The sequence below is a fragment of the Oncorhynchus keta genome, chromosome 17, assembly GCF_023373465.1.
Source record: "Oncorhynchus keta strain PuntledgeMale-10-30-2019 chromosome 17, Oket_V2, whole genome shotgun sequence".
NCBI classification, from domain to species: Eukaryota; Metazoa; Chordata; class Actinopteri; order Salmoniformes; family Salmonidae; genus Oncorhynchus; species Oncorhynchus keta.
In genome coordinates, this window is record NC_068437.1 from 22,346,039 (window position 1) to 22,362,490 (window position 16,452).

The following is a 16,452-nucleotide window of genomic DNA, read 5'->3' on the forward strand; positions in this document are numbered from 1 at the left end:
AGTGTTTCCCCTGCTCCAGAGTAAAATGGCGGCGAGCTTTACACCATTCCAGCCGACACTTTGCATTGCGCATGGTGATCTTAGGCTTGTGTGCGGCTGCTCGACCATGGAAACCCATTTCATGAAACTCCCAATGAACAGTTATTGTGCTGACCGTTGCTTCCAGAGGCAGTTTGGAACTTGGAGTGTTGTAACCGAGGACAGGCAATTTATACTCGCTATGCACTTCAACACTCCACGCTCCCCTTCTGTGAGCCTACCACTTCGTGGCTGAGCCGTTTCCACTTCACAATAACAGCACTTACAGTTGGGAATTTTAGCAAGGCAGAAATTGTTGGAAAGGTGACATCCTATGACGGTGCTATGTTAAAATCACTGAGCACTTCAGTATGGCCATTCTACTTCCAATGTTAACTATGGAGATTTTATGGCTGTGTTCTCGATTCATACACTTGTCAGCAACGGGTGTGGCTGAAATAGCAGAATCCACTCATTTGAAGGGGTTTCCACATACTTATGTATATATTAATGGTGTGATTGGTATGATGGTTTCCTCCTTTTTTTGATGACCCTGCAGTCCAGTCGGGCGCATATAGTATAGAATAGATAGATATATCTAGGATCAGCTTGCCCTCCATTGGTGCATTTTTAGTTGCTAACCCCGCCCACTTGTCATGTCACATGATCTAGCCTAGCTTTACTTTGCGGTTCAGTATTTGCAAACAAACATGAGCCCGTTTGGTCAAATACATAGCACCATTTTGTTATTTTCCTACAGGTTCTTTAGCGATTAGTCTCACGTGGCTAAGGTGCAATGTCGTCGTGGGGACAAGGCGACAGACGGCCTCAACCCAAACGGAGGGTAAGTGGCTAGCAAGCTACCATTAGTTGGCTAGTGAGCCAGTTAGCTGGCCAACTGTTATTGGCCAACTAGCTAGCTAACATGAGCCTCATTCAGTTTAATTCTAGCTATCCTAACTAGCTATGACTATAGTCATCTTTGTAGCTACCCTAACTAACGCTAGCTATTAACCGGATAGCTAGCTATTGTATATGTAGTAAGCAAATTGTGAGTGTGTAACGTTAGCGAAATCAAATTTCAAGGAATGGCTAGGTGAAGAGCTGAAATTAGCTAGTTATGATACTAATAGCTGGCTAATTGTAAATCGCCTTCTTTAGTCGTGTTAAACCTCTTCGAACATTTCGAAGACCAGCACCATACCCCGTGAGAGAAGACCGGATGAACGACCACAAAGACTCTGAGCTTGCAAGTTCTCAAAATTGTTAGATAGTTAAAAATATAGCTAACGTTAGCTAGACAGTCTGCCAACATCCCGTGGTTGACTGTTCATAAATGTTAATGGCAGGTTGGAGGGATGATGGTGAGGTGACGCACCGAAACATGAATGCAAAGGTTTTGTATTATTACACCATAATCTGCTAGATACAGTACTTGGGGTGTTATGCTGTCCGCTCCATTTTTAAGAATAAAGTAGACACACCTGTGTGTAGGAAGGGGTGAAAAACTCCAGGCCTAGTAAGGTTTTTGTTTGCTGTAACATTTTTACTTTGAGAACAGAGCTTGACATGTTGGTGTATCACTGATACAGAAGGCAGGCCTATACTACACAACACGGATATAAATGCAACATGTAAAGTGTTGGTCCCATGTTTCATGAGCTGGAAAAAAAAACGTATTTCACTCAGTTTTGCACGCATTTGTTTACATACCTGTTCGTGAGCATTTTTCCTTTGCCAAGATAATCCATTCACCTGACAATTGTGGCATATAAGGAAGCTGATTATACAGCATGATCATTACACAGGTCTACCTTGTGTTGGGAACAAAAGGCCACTAAAAAATTTGCACTTTTGTCACACAAAACAATACCACTGATTTCTCTTGTTTTGAGGGAGTGTGCAATTTGTATGCTGACTGCAGGAATGGCCGCCAGAGCTTTTGCCAGATAATTTAATGTTAATTTCTCTACCATAAGCCGCCTGTAATGCAATTTTAGAGAAATTGGCAGTACGTCAAACCGGGCTCACAACCGCAGACCATGTGTAACCATGCCAGCCCAGGACCTCTACATCCATCTTCACCTGCAGGATCATCTGAGACCAGCCACCCGAAAATCTGATGAAACTGTGGGTTTGCACAACCGAAGAAGTTCTGCACAAACTGTCAGAAGTAAGCTCATCTGCGTCCTTGTCATCTTCACCAGGGTCTTGACCTGACTAAAGTTTGGTGTTGTAACCAACTTCAGTGAGCAAATGCTCACCTTTGATGAATGCTGGAGAACTGTGCTCTTCATGTTGAATCTTTTAGTGGCCAAGGTTATTTGCTCTCTGGGAGGTGGCCACTGGAGTTGCCAACTGTGATGGAGAGGTCTTGTTGCGGGAAGGCCTTCGCCGGGAGGAAGAGCAGCTCCGTTTTGTTGAGGTTAAGGTGGTGGGCTGAAGTCCAAGCTAAGATATCTGCCAGGCACGCAGGTGCGTTTCGACACCTGGTTGTCAGGGGAGGATAATTGTTTTTATGGTCATCCACATAGCAATGATAGAAGAGGCAGTGTGAGGATATGACAGCCGAGTAGGGTTAGGGTTAAGAAGATGGTTCTGAGAGGGATAGCGAGGGACTGCTCTCTGTGAAGGGACACTGTCATAGGGGTCGATGTTGGTCTCTTGAGGGGCTCTGGACATTTTGAAGTAAGAAGGGGTGCAGCCAGTGGTCAGGGATGAGAAATGGAAGACTGTCTCCAGAGATGATCGGGATGAGGGGTTGGGGTCGATCGGGCAGGTTGTCGGGTGGCTGGACCGCAATAGTCTCAGGATTTCATCTGGAGAAAGAGGTCAAAGTGTGTAGTTTTGTGTGAGTGGGACCAGTGGACTCTAGGCTGAGTGAATGAGGAGCAGATGTCGTCAACCTTTTTTTTTTCCCAAAGTGGTTGACCAAGTCATCCCCAAAGGTTCGGAGTGGAGGATTGAGGGAGGAAGGTGGGAGTTTCTTGGGGTTCGAGGCAGAAGCTTGTGATAGAAAGTGGCTTTAGCAAAGTATACAGAAGATAATGTAGAGAGGAGGGAGTGAAAGGATGATGGGTCTTCTGGAAGTTTAGTTTTCCTTCATTTTCGCTATGCTGTCTGCAGCCCTTTTCTGCAAGCTTGCAATGAGTCACTCACCCACTGGGCACACACTGGTTGATCAATGTTGGTTCCACGTCATTATTAACAATTTTGGAGCTTAGGGCACCAGGTATTCCCAGGCGGTCTCCCATCCCAGTACTAACCAGGACTGACTCTGAACAGGTGTGTTCAGGGTGGTATGGCCACCAGCTTATTTTTTAAACTTTGTTTTCTTCCCGGATTAGGCCCCTTGGCTCATCTCTGCGGCGACTCAATGGGCTCGAAGGTCGAGTGATGCGTCCTCTGAAACATGACCTGCCTGGCCGCCTAATTTTCACATTGCTCGCTTAACACTGATGTCAGCCGTACCAATGTGTCGGAGGAAACATTGTTCGACTGATGTCCGTTATAAGCTTGCAGGCGCCCGGCCACGCCACAAGGAGTCTCTAGAGCACAATGAGCCAAGGAATGCCCCACCGGCCAAACCCTCCCCTACCCTGGATGGTGCTGGGACAATTCTGTGCCCTCCTATTGGACTCCCGGTCACAACCAGTTGTGACACAGCCTGTGATCGAACCCCGGGTTGTGGTGGCACCTCAGCACTTCATTGCAGTGCTTTTGACCTCTGCGCCATCCAGGACCTTTGTCATTGAAATGACTTGATTCAATGTTGAATTGCTGTCTGTGCCCAGTGGGCAGCCAGAAAGGGGAGGGGACAGTGAGTCATAGGATGCAGAGTAGGAGGGGGGCAGAGCAATGATTCAGATGGTACATGACCATCACTTCATGCATGAATGTGTTACTGTTTCAGTTATGAGGAGTTAGACCAACAGCATGACTACTCTAGTTTAGAAAATGTCTTCTCTCACCCCTCAGCTTCTCTCAAGGTTTTACAATCCAGCTGACAACCGTAGTGCCCTCTACCAGCGGTTCTACAAGCAACTTCACAAGGCACCTGCTGGCTATGTGGTCCTGTCTGTGAGCAACCAGAGCATGTGAGTACCTCACCTTCAAGCAAATAGGGAATAGCCATGGGTATTTATGCTTTTGCAAATTTTCTTTGCCCTTGTTGTAAATGGAGGTGGGTGTTTTGTTGTTTCTCCAGGAGTGAGGATGAGGATTTCAGCAATTGTGGTGATTGTGTGTGTGTGTGAAGAGGAATGAAAAGACCCCTACTCCTGTTGGATCACTTTTGTGGGAGTTTAACAGTAATAGTCAAGAATACCTACAATGCCTTCAGAAAGTATTCATACCCCTTGACTTATTCCACATTTTGTTGTTACAGCCTCTATTCAAAATGTATTAAACATTTTCCTCATCAATCTACCCACAATACCCCAGAATGACAAAGTGAAAACATGTTTTTAAAATTGTTGCTTATTTATTGAGAATGAAAAACTGATATATAATTTACATAAGTATTCACAGCCCTGCGTCAACAAATGTTAGAATCGCCTTTTGCATTTACACCTGTGATTCTTTCTGGGTACGTCTAAGAGCTTTGAACACCTGGATTGTACAATATTTGCTCACTACTGTTTTCAAAATTCTTCAAGATTTTGGTGGTTGATGAATGCTAGACAACCATTTTAATGTCTTGCCATAGATCTTCTAGCATATTTTAAGTCAACTGTAACTAGGCCGGCCACTCAGGAACATTCACTATCTTCGGTGTAGATTTGACCTTGTGTTTTAGGTTATTGTTCTGCTGAAAGGGGAATTAATCTCCCAGTGTCTGGTGGAAAGCAGACTGAACCAGGTTTTCTTCTTGGATTTTGCCTGTGCTTAGCTCCATTTCTATTATATAAAAACAGAAAAGTTACAAAACCAGAGTGAGGCCCCGTACACACATATACAGTCTAACTCCCGAGTCCTTAACGATTACAAGCATACCCATAACATGATTCAGCCACCACAATGCTAGAAAATATGGAGTGGTACTCAGTAATGTGTTGTGATTTGCCCCAAACATAACACTTTCTATTCAGGGTCACTTTCTATTCAGGGTTGCTTTACCACATTTTTTGCAGTATTACTTTAGTGCCTTATTGCACACACAATGCATGTTTTGAAATATTTGTATTCTGGTTTGGCTTCCTCCTTTTCACTCTGTCAACTATTTCGCTGTCGCCCTTAACTCACCTGATTACTTAATCAAGGGCTATGTATAATTAGTTGAATCGGGTGTGCTAGCTCTGAAATACATGAACCGCCCGGGGATCCCCGAGGAGAGGTTGGGAGAATCACTGATCTGAATGGTTAAAGTGCTACCACTCACTTACACGCTACCCATGTCTTTCTCACCAGGTTGATTGGAAAATGTAAGATCTATTTTTAGGAACAGCCTCCCTGTTTTCCTCACAATCACTGATAAATGAAAATCTTATCATGCATCCATTTCATCTCTCTCCCTAAAAAAAAATATAGAAGACGATACAAATCTAAATTGCACCCATTTAAACCTGAGACTGACTAACGCTATAGTTAGGGATTGTTAGATTTCCCATAATATGCCAGCTTGATGTTTCGTTGAAGATGCATATTTCGTTGATTTCTTGACATGCCCATCAGTAACGTTAATTCAGACATTCACCACAGACACTCTACAGAACAAATCGACGGCAACATAAGAGTTATGAAATCTGAAAATCTCTTGGAGTAAAAACATGTCAACTTAGCAATGCATGTTCTACTTTTCTGTTCTACTTGTTGTTATTGCACTCTGGGGGAAAAAAACATTTTCTTTCATCCTCTTCCTGTTCAATCTCAAGGTCTGACAAGCAAATATTGTTCCCATTTGCAGAGCCTATGTAGCGTCGAAATGCATGTCTATTTAACTATTCAACTAGACAAACCTGGGATATTTCATGGAGTGGGATTTTACATTTTTTTTATTTCACCTTTATTTAACCAGGTAGGCTAGTTGAGAACAAGTTCTCATTTGCAACTGCGACCTGGCCAAGATAAAGCATAGCAGTGTTAACAGACAACACAGAGTTACACATGGAGTAAACAATTCACAAGTCAATAACACAGTAAGAAAAAAAAGGGGGAGTCTATATACATTGTGTGCAAAAGGCATGAGGAGGTAGGCGAATAATTACAATTTTGCAGATTAACACTGGAGTGATAAATGATCTGATGGTCATGTACAGGTAGAGATATTGGTGTGCAAAAGAGCAGAAAAGTAAATAAATAAAAACAGTATGGGGATGAGGTAGGTAAAAAAGGGTGGGCTATTTACCGATAGATTATGTACAGATGCAGCGATCGGGATGAATGAGTTATACTTTAACCTCACAAAACTGAATTGAATGGAGACTGAAGATCCAGTGACCTATGGCAGTTTTTGTTTTCCTCACTGTCACTGAGATTCTTTTCGTACATAAATTTGAACTTTCTCTCCATTAAAAAAAGACCATACGAATCCATATGGCTTCCATTGAAGATACCATACACTTTAAACTATGCATTAAAGATCCGTTAAGTCTCCGTAGAGCTTATACACTCAACAATCTGCAATTTCAAATAGAAGTTCTGGTAACCTTTTATTGTAATGTTAGGTTTGAATTTTGTACAGTAAGTAGCCTGCTTTTTTTTATTTATTTCACCTTTATTTAACCTGGTAGGCAAGTTGAGAACAAGTTCTCATTTACAATTGCGACCTGGCCAAGATAAAGCAAAGCGGTTCGACACAAACAACGACACAGTTACACATGGAGTAAAACAAACATACAGTCAATAATACAGTATAAATAAGTTTATATACGATGTGAGCAAATGAGGGGAGGTAAAGGCAAAAAAAGGCCATGGTGTCACAAAGTAAATACAATATAGCAAGTAAAACACTGGAATGGTAGATTTGCAGTGGAAGAATTTGCAAAGGAGAAATAAAAATAATGGGGTGCAAAGGAGCAAAAATAAATACAGTAGGGAAAGAGGTAGTTGTTTGGGCTAAATTATAGGTGGGCTATGTACAGGTGCAGTAATGTGTTGCTCTGACAGTTGGTGCTTAAAGCTAGTGAGAGAGAAGTGTTTCCAGTTTCAGAGATTTTTGTTGTTCGTTCCAGTCATTGGCAGCAGAGAACTGGAAGGAGAGGCGGCCAAAGAAAGAATTGGTTTTGGGGGTGACCAGAGAGATATACCTGCTGGAGCGTGTGCTACAGGTGGGAGATGCTATGGTGACCAGCGAGCTGAGATAAGGGGGGACTTTACCTATCAGGGTCTTGTAGATGAAATGGAGCCAGTGGGTTTGGCGACGAGTATGAAGCGAGGGCCAGCCAACGAGAGTGTACAGGTCGCAATGGTGGGTAGTATATGGGGCTTTGGTGACAAAACTGATTGCACTGTGATAGACCATCCAATTTGTTGAGTAGGATATTGGAGGCTATTTTGTAAATGACATCGCCAAAGTGGAAGATTGGTAGGATGGTCAGTTTTACAAGGGTATGTTTGGCAGCATGAGTGAAGGATGCTTTGTTGCGAAATAGGAAGCCAATTCTAGATTTAACTTTGGATTGGAGATGTTTGATGTGGGTCTGAAAGGAGAGTTTACAGTCTAACCAGACACCTAAGTATTTGTAGTTGTCCACGTATTCCAAGTCAGAGCCGTCCACAGTAGTGATGTTGGACAGGCGGGCAGGTGCAGGCAGCGATCGGTTGAAGAGTATGCATTTAGTTTTACTTGTATTTAAGAGCAATTGGAGGGCATGGAAGGAGAGTTGTATGACATTGAAGCTTGCCTTGAGGGTTAACACAGTGTCCAAAGAAGGGCCAGAAGTATACAGAATGGTGTCGTCTGCGTAGAGGAAGCAGCAAGAGCGACATCATTGATGTATACATAGAAGAGAGTCGGTCCAAGAATTGAACCCTGTGGCACCCCCATAGAGACTGCCAGAGGTCCCGACAGCAGACCCTCCGATTTGACACACTGAACTCTATCAGATAAGTAGGTGGTGAACCAGGCGAGGCAATCATTTGAGAAACCAAGGCTGTCGAGTCTGCCGATGAGGATGTGGTGATTGACAGAGTCGAAATCCTTGGCCAGATCAATTAATACGGCTGCACAGTAATGTTTCTTATCGATGGCGGTTAAGATATCGTTTTGGACCTTGAGCGTGGCTGAGGTGCACCCATGACCAGCTCTGAAACCAGATTGCATAGCAGAGAAGGTATGGTGAGATTCGAAATGGTTGGTAATCTGTTTGTTGATTTGGCTTTCAAAGACCTTAGAAAGGCATGGTAGGATAGATACTGGTCTGTAGCAGTTTGGGTCAAGAGTGTCCCCCCCTTTTGAAGAGGGGGATGACCGCAGCTACTTTCCAATCTTTGGGAATCTCAGACGACACGAATGAGAGGTTGAACAGTCTAGTAATAGGGGTGGCAACAATTTCGGCAGATAATTTTAGAAAGAAAGGGTCCAGATTGTCTAGCCCGGCTGATTTGTAGGGGTCCAGATTTTGCAGCTCTTTCAGAACATCAGCTGAACGGATTTGGGAGAAGGAGAAATGGGGAAGGCTTGGGCGAGTTGCTGTGGGGGCGCAGTGCTGTTGACCGGGGTAGGAGTAGCCAGGTGGAAAGCATGGCCAGCCATAGAAAAATGCTTATTGAAGTTCTTAATTATAGTGGATTTATCAGTGGTGACAGTGTTTCTTATCTTCAGTGCAGTGGGCAGCTGGGAGGAGGTGTTCTTATTCTCCATGGACTTTACAGTGTCCCAGAACTTTTTGAGTTAGTGTTGCAGTAAGCAAATTTCTGCTTGAAAAAGCTAGCCTTGGCTTTTCTAACTGCCTGTGTATAATAGTTTCTAGCTTCCCTGAACAGCTGCATATCACGTGGGCTGTTCGATGCTAATGCAGAACGCCATAGGATGTTTTTATGTTGGTTAAGGGCAATCAGGTCTGGAGAGAACCAAGGGCTATATCTTTTCCTGGTTCTAAATTTCTTGAATGGGGCATGCTTATTTAAGATGGTTAGGAAGACGTTTAAAAAAAATAACCAGGCAACCTCTACTGACGGGATGAGATCATTATCCCGGCCAGGATACCCCGGCCAGGTCGATTAGAAAGGCCTGCTCGCGTGTGCTATGAAGTTGTATGTTCTCTCAATGTTAAATACTGTAAACCTGAATGTCCTATTCAATGACATCTTTACACTGTTAACTCATCTTGGTACTTGTGGACAAAAATGTATGCATACTGTATTTTGAAATTGTCACCCCTGCCAAAAAGCATTGCTGAGCAGGAAAGACCTACATACTGACTCTGGTGCCAAAAGTTTTGTAGAGAAATTGAATATGTGCAATGTTAATCAACAATAGTCTGTGTTAATGAAGCAGAGGTTTAAGTTTTATTAGTCGTATGTACGGGGTACACATGGTGTACAATGTCCAATGAAATGTTTACGTGCAGGTTCCTTCTGGACAATGCAACAACAATAAGAAAAGATAAGAATACGATCATAAAGTAAATGGCTCAGTAAAATAGATTAAACATTCATCACAAGTATTGCTATGATATGTGCCTGTTGTGAGCTTCAAGAGACCTCACTGTCCCACCCTCCTCAACATATTCTATATTACTCACAGTCGACAAGTGGTTTGAATGACAATTGTAACTAGTCAGTATATGCTGTTTGTGCTCTTTCAACATCGGTAAGATGTTTAAGAACACACAAATGATAAGCTTATTTACAATAAATGCACATCAGCAAATAACGAACTCACAGCTTTTTTGAATCAACCTATCACATCCATTTTTACAATATTAGGCCTATGGTTAAATCAAGCTATCCTGCTCTTCACTGGTCACTTAACTACAACTTGATAAGAGTTACGATTAAGTTTAGATGTGAAAAGTTGAGTTGTCTTCGTGTGGTTGTTGACTCCAGGTCTGGACATGCTGCTGTAGAGCTGCTCCTCACGTCATGTCTGTGTACCCCTCGGTCTGTGTGCAGAAGTCAATAACCAGCTTTCTTCTCTTCTTCCCCAAATCCATAGGTCACTGTTTGCAGGACCGCAGCCTCTCGGTGGAAATGATTTACCTGCAGGCGGAGTAGGGCCTGACCCGGGCCCTACAAGATCTCCGCTCCGACGGTTCCCCTTTATGTATTCTCGTCGAATAGACCAATGTAGCTCTGTCCTCGTGCACAGTAATCATATTTTCAGAATCCCACAAGTAAGTCCCCACAGTCACCTGCCCCCTTTTAACAAAGCAATTACAGTGCATCTATAAAAGAACAATAATACCCCAAACCAAACATTCCTGATAATGATCATAAATAGACAATTTGAGGGCAAAGAACATGACATGTTTCCATGGCGAGTTAGTTTAATTCTGTGGTTGTCCTCAGAACTCAAGTGGTTCACAGTTAAGGCCGCCTCATCAAAGGCTCTCACATTATACTTCCATATAAATAGCTTTATTCACCAAAATATGAATTTATTTAGGTTTGAAATAATTCACACACATATGCAGTCACATTAGATGGGTATAAATCGCTTGATATAAATCCCCAGGAAATGTCAAACTAACAAAGAGGGTGACAATGACCATTCTTAAATTGTATTTGGCTTATACAATTATCTGAAATAGCTCTAGGTTTACCTTTCTTAATCAAAAATATTTAGTGCAGGGACGTGAAGTCATATTCATTTGTTGAACGAGAATCATCCGTGAACAAGGAAGATCCTGTTTTGTATCCACTTAATGTTGCCAAAACATCCACTTGAAAAGTGAAGAAATGCTATGCAACTTAAACTTGAACTCAGGTATCGTGTTTCCATTGATCATCCTTGATGTTTCTACAACTGTCTATATAAGGTCCCACAGTTGAAAGTGCATGTCAGAGCAAAAACCAAGCTATGAGTTCAAAGGAATTGTCCGTAGCGCTCCCAGACAGGATTGTGTCGATGCACAGATCTGGGGATGGGTACAAAAGCATTTCTGCAACATTCAAATCCAATTTTATTGGTCACGTGTGCCAAATCCAACAGGTGTAGACCTTACAGTGAAATGCTTACTTTACACGCCCTTAACCAACGATGCAGTTAAGAAAATACCTACAGAAGTTTTTTCCTTCTGGAAGGTTCTACCATCTCCACAGAGGAACTCTAGCGCTCTGTCCGAGTGACCATCAGGTTCTTGGTCACCTCCCTGATGAAAGTCCTTCTTCCCCGATTGCTCGGTTTGGCCGGGCAGCCAACTCTAGGAAGAGTCTCGGGTGGTTCCAAACTTCTTCCATTTAAGAATGATGTAGGCCACTGTGTTCTTGGGGGCCTTCAATGCTGCAGATACCCTTCCCCAGATCTGTGCCTCGACACAATCAACTGTGGGACCTTATATAGACAGGTGTGTGCCTTTCCAAATCATGTCCAATCAATTGAATTTACCACAGGTGGACTCCAAGCAAGTTGTAGAAACATCTCAAGGGTGATCAATGGAAACAGGATGCAGCTGAGCTCGAATTCAAGTCTCCTAGCAAAGGGCCTGAATACTTGTGTAAAATAAAGTATTTCTGTTATTTTTTATACTTCAGCAAAAATGTCTAAAACTGTTTTCACTTTGTCGTTATGGGGTATTGTGTGTACATTGAAGGGGGGTGGGGGGGGATGTAACACAATGTGGAATAGTCAAGGGGTCTGATTGCACTGTATAAACTGAAGCTCTTTTATGAGAACTGGGCGATATAATCATGAACAACAGCCTATATGGAGGAATTTCTTAAATTCTATATTATGAACAAATACTATTTAAAAGTAGTTTAAGACCTTCAAAGAAGTTATACTAATTATTCTCTTAAAATATTTGGAATTTGTTTTGCTATCCACCACATCCGTACCTGCTTTAAAAATATGCCATTGTTAAAGGCCTAGCTAGAGCATCATATTTATGTATATCCGAAACTCACAAATAATCTTCAAAGATGCCCTTATTTAATCTACCTAAAACAAAGATATCCTTTAAACAATATTTCAAATAATATATCTGTACAATGAAATAACAAAATAATGTATAGTATTTCAGTGGATTTTCATTTTGTGATATCTGCAGGTACAAATTATTTAACATGGCAATTCTGACATTTTGCTTTGCAATTTTCCATTTCTGTCGAGTTTGTCACAATTGCGCTGATGGGAAAGTTTGACGTGGGTTGATTTGAACCATATGTCATAAAGGTGCAGTGATTGGTTAAAATTGTGGGCCCTCTTTTTGTAATGAGGTTCTGACACTTATGCGGTAGCCTAATATTTTGGTGATTTTACTGTTTTATGAGATATTAGTGCAGTGATCGGTCAAATTTGCAAGCCCTCACGTAATATGCGGGGAGTTCTAAGTAAATGTATGACCATTTTTAATTTTTTGTCGATTTATTATGGAGTACAAAATCTGTTTTGAACACATGCTTTGCACAGACACACATCACATCATTCCCAATCTACTGCAAATCTTCCAATAAATTCCATTAAGCTTTCAGTGAAGAAAAAAAAACAACAGGCAATAACTATTGTCATGCATTGAATTTTCACTTGACTCCAAAATTAAACCCCATATAAAGAGAAACCGGGGGAAGTGGAACATAACAGAGCAAAGCAAAGTATGATTAACTTGTATAATATTTTTACTTTGACCTTCAAACCCCTCTTCTTCTAGTCCATCGCAACATGCCCAAGGACCATGCCATGGACTTTGTGATGGCGGAGAATGGCCGTGGGCTTGGGAAGCGGATGCAGCAGAAGGACCCTGCAGAAACGGGGGCGCGGGCGGTCGAGCTTGTGGATGACTACCTAGAAAGGGAGAAGGTGGAGAAGAATGCTGTGCCCTCTGACACCCGCCAGCTGCTCTTCTTCCTGGCCGATGGAGTCCACCTGTACCCTGAGGAGCTGAGCACCATTGCAGAGTAGCTCCACAACCGCCAGGACCATCTGCAAGGTGCAGCCACACAACCATAGTGTACATATGCACAGTACAGTCATTTTATTTAGGACAGCGAATGATACACTACATGACCCAAAGTATGTGGAAACTTGCTCATCGAACATCTCATTCCAAATTCATTGGCGTTAATATGGAGTTGGTGCCTCCTTTGCTGCTATAGCATCCTTCACTCTTCTAGTAAGGCTTTCCAATAGCTGTTGGAACATTGCTGCGGCGACTTGAGTCCATTCAGCCACGAGCATTAGTGAGGTCAGGCGATTAGGCCTGGCTCGCAGTTGGCGTTCCAATTCATCCCAAGGTGTTCGATGGGGTAGAGGTCAGTTTCTGTGCAGGCCAGTCAAGTTCTAACAAACCGATCTCTAAAAACCATAGCTGTATGGACCTCGCTTTGTGCATGGGGGCATTGTCATGATGAAACAGGAAAGGGCCTTGCCAAACTGTTGCTACAAAGTTGGAAGCACAGAATCATCTAGAATGTCATTGTATACTGTAGCATGAAGATTTCCTTTCAGTGGAACTAAGGAGTCTCACCCCAAAACAGCCCCGGACCATTATTCCTCCTCCACCAAACTTTACAGTTGGCACTATGCATTCGGACAGGTAGTGTTCTCCTGGAATCCTCCAAACTCAGATTTGTCTGTCGGACTGCCAGATGGTGACGCGTGATTCATCACTCCAGAGAACACGTTTCACTTGCGCCATAGTCCAATGCCGGAGAGCTTTACACCACTCCAGCCAACACTTGGCATTGTGCATGGTGATCTTAAGCTTGTGTGTGGCTGCTCGGCCATGGAAACACATTTCATAACGCTCCAGGTGAACATGTTCCTGTGCTTGTCGTGCTTCCAGAGGCAATTTGGAACTGGTGCAAGTGAGTGTTGCAACCGAGGACAGACTGTTTTTACGCGCTACGCGCTTCAGCACTCAGAGATCCCGTTCTGTGAGCTTGTGTGGTCTACCACTTCGCGGCTGAGCCATTGTTGCTCCTAGACATTTCCAAGACATTTCCACTTCCCAATAACAGCACTTACAGTTGACCGGGGCAGCTCTAGCAGGGCAGAAATTTGACGAACTGACTTGTTGGAAAGGTGGCATCCTATGACGGTGCCACTTTGAAAGTCACTGAGCTCTTTAGCAAGGCCATTCTACTGCCAATGTTTGTCTATGGAGATTGCATGGCTGTGTGCTCAACTTTATACACCTGTCAGCATCGAGTGTGGCTGAAATAGCTGAATCCACTAATTTGAAGGGGTGTCCACATTACTTTTTGTAAATATAGTGTATATCCTTATTTGCTAATTCCTGAGAGGACGAAGCCGTTGCCTCCTGGTTTAGGGAAACCCCCACCGCTGCTACCCACCCCCTCAGGCCCTCGTGGCAGAGAGACGCCTCCTGGGATGAGAGAGCACTCTGCTACCCCCCTCATGACTTCTCCAGGTAAATAACTGTTCTAAAACTAGAAATGTTCTACAGGACAAATGGGCATTAGATGGCAAATGTCTAAAATCAGACTCATGAGTCACTTGTTATGGCTATAATTGTATATGTACATGTCGACAGTCTCTGATCTGTATCCTGTATCCAATCTCGGCCCCAAGACCAAGCCCCCTCCACTGCTGTCCATGCACCAGGGTCAAGGGCTTCATAGTCCCCCAACCCTCGTGCCCCCCTTTCTACACACGGCCTCCACGGTCCGTCACATCGAGGACCCCCACACTACCACGGCCCCCGAGGAGCCCCACCCTCACTGAAGAGCCTTCATATGGGACCCCAGCCTGGGCTGTTCACCTGTCCAGGTTAGTCACATGCTTTACTGTTTTATGCCTGTCACGCGTCATCTTAGGTTAGCCTCATTTCCATTCAAATTAAATGTAAGCGTCTTAAAGAGGAAAGGCACCAGAGGGATTTAGAAGTGGGTGGCCGTCCTATTGCCTCCTTCCACAGAACACTGGCCGTCCTATCGCCTCAGACCACAGAACACTGGCCGTCCTATCGCCTCAGACCACAGAACACTGGCCGTCCTATCGCCTCAGACCACAGAACACTGGCCGTCCTATCGCCTCAGACCACAGAACACTGGCCGTCCTATCGCCTCAGACCACAGAACACTGGCCGTCCTATCGCCTCAGACCACAGAACACTGGCCGCCATGTTCTTTTCATTTCTTGATTTTTCTTTCTACATGTTGAATTGTCACTGTTCTTCAACACCCAGCAGGTAATTGACTGCACGGCGTATGTCCGTTATGGCCTGTCTTCCCTCTTTGTGTCAGCAACACACAATACAAAACAGCAATGTTGATGTAACATGTCAATGTCCACAAATGTTATCCAACCATGTTCCTCTCTCCTGTCTGATCAGGTGGTCTCCCTAACACACCCAGGCGCTGAGAGAACATCATCTCTAGAACACCATGGACAGACGGCAGAAAGCATCATACTGTCCTGAGGAGTGGGATCTCCTTCAGCTCAGTGCCATCTGCTGCCCCCTCAGGAACCCACACTAGCACTCCTCATCCAGAGCAATGTGTTGATAGAGGATCCATAGTTCAGAAAGCTGAAATGAAATATTGTGAGTTGCCTTTGACTATTTGGGAGTTCACAGCTCAATTTTTATGCGTGTGAGTTGACCCACTACTATGTTCAGGAGCAAGTCAGAACAAATGATCAGATTTGAAGTTTCATTCCCAGATTCTTTGTTTTATATTTGTCTGTTTTTGTCTTTTGTTTAACTGGAAATTGTCTGTAAAATGCTATGCCGGTAATACATAACACAATAAAGGCTAAACAAGCCAAAATATCTATACTAATTTCCTGATAAAAGCAAGCATCTTTATGCATCAATCTTCTCTCATAACTTTGGCTGCTGTCTCCCTCAGTCAGAATGGCCTGTCTTTCCATCCCAGATTTGCCCTATGCTTAGGAGGATATGATGCCAGTATGCTAGCAATTCAAGATAATCATGATATCCTGTGAATGTGTTAAATATGAAGGTGCTCTGAACATTGTAACATCTTGAGGCATTAACTTAGCTAGTTCTCACAAAATACACAGTGTTTAGGACAGTATAGACAGTGTGGCTAAGCATTAGCTGGTATCGGTTCTCTATTAGAAAACCTCAATATGACATGCCCATCCAAATGAATAAGTTATTGTGGAAATGTTTCATAACCTCCAACCCAAACTCAGCACAAAAAGATATATCCTCTCACTGTCAATTGCATTTATTTTCAGCATACTTAACGTGTAAATATTTGTATGAAAATAAGATTCAACAACAGACAAACTGAACAGCTTCCACAGTCATGTGACAAACAGAAATTGAATAATGTGTCCCTGAACAAAAGGGGGGGGGTCAAAATCAAAAGTAATAGTGCATCTCCTCCTCATGGACTGCA

At 43.2% G+C, this 16,452-nt stretch overlaps 1 protein-coding gene across 6 annotated transcripts; it reads left to right on the forward strand.

Annotated features, from left to right (window-relative positions):
• Positions 1-650: 650 nt before the first annotated feature.
• Positions 651-15,860, forward strand: si:ch211-216l23.2 (uncharacterized protein LOC565061 homolog). 6 transcript variants are annotated; one of them, XR_004828229.2, is made up of 7 exons: positions 653-862; positions 3,997-4,115; positions 4,226-4,254; positions 12,771-13,049; positions 14,335-14,492; positions 14,654-14,851; positions 15,417-15,860. XR_004828229.2 is itself a non-coding variant. In XM_035790944.2 (5 exons), exons 1-4 carry the CDS (start codon positions 815-817, stop codon positions 13,019-13,021), a joined length of 447 nt encoding a protein of 148 aa, XP_035646837.1. In that variant the 5' UTR covers positions 653-814; the 3' UTR covers positions 13,022-13,049; positions 15,417-15,860. The 6 variants fall into 6 exon arrangements, 2 of the variants coding, with proteins under 2 accessions (XP_035646838.1, XP_035646837.1); XR_004828230.2 differs by having other exon boundaries at positions 14,365-14,492; XR_004828231.2 differs by having other exon boundaries at positions 14,391-14,492.
• The last annotated feature ends 592 nt before the right edge of the window (positions 15,861-16,452 follow it).

Bases quoted from the DNA above. Each gene is read 5' to 3' on its own strand.
- si:ch211-216l23.2 (XM_035790944.2), top strand. From the start codon at position 815: ATGTCGTCGTGGGGACAAGGCGACAGACGGCCTCAACCCAAACGGAGG. The intron at 863-3,996 runs GTAAGTGGCTAG...CTCACCCCTCAG, and splicing joins GGCCTCAACCCAAACGGAGG to CTTCTCTCAAGGTTTTACAA. The intron at 4,255-12,770 runs GTGATTGTGTGT...CTCTTCTTCTAG, and splicing joins TGAGGATTTCAGCAATTGTG to TCCATCGCAACATGCCCAAG.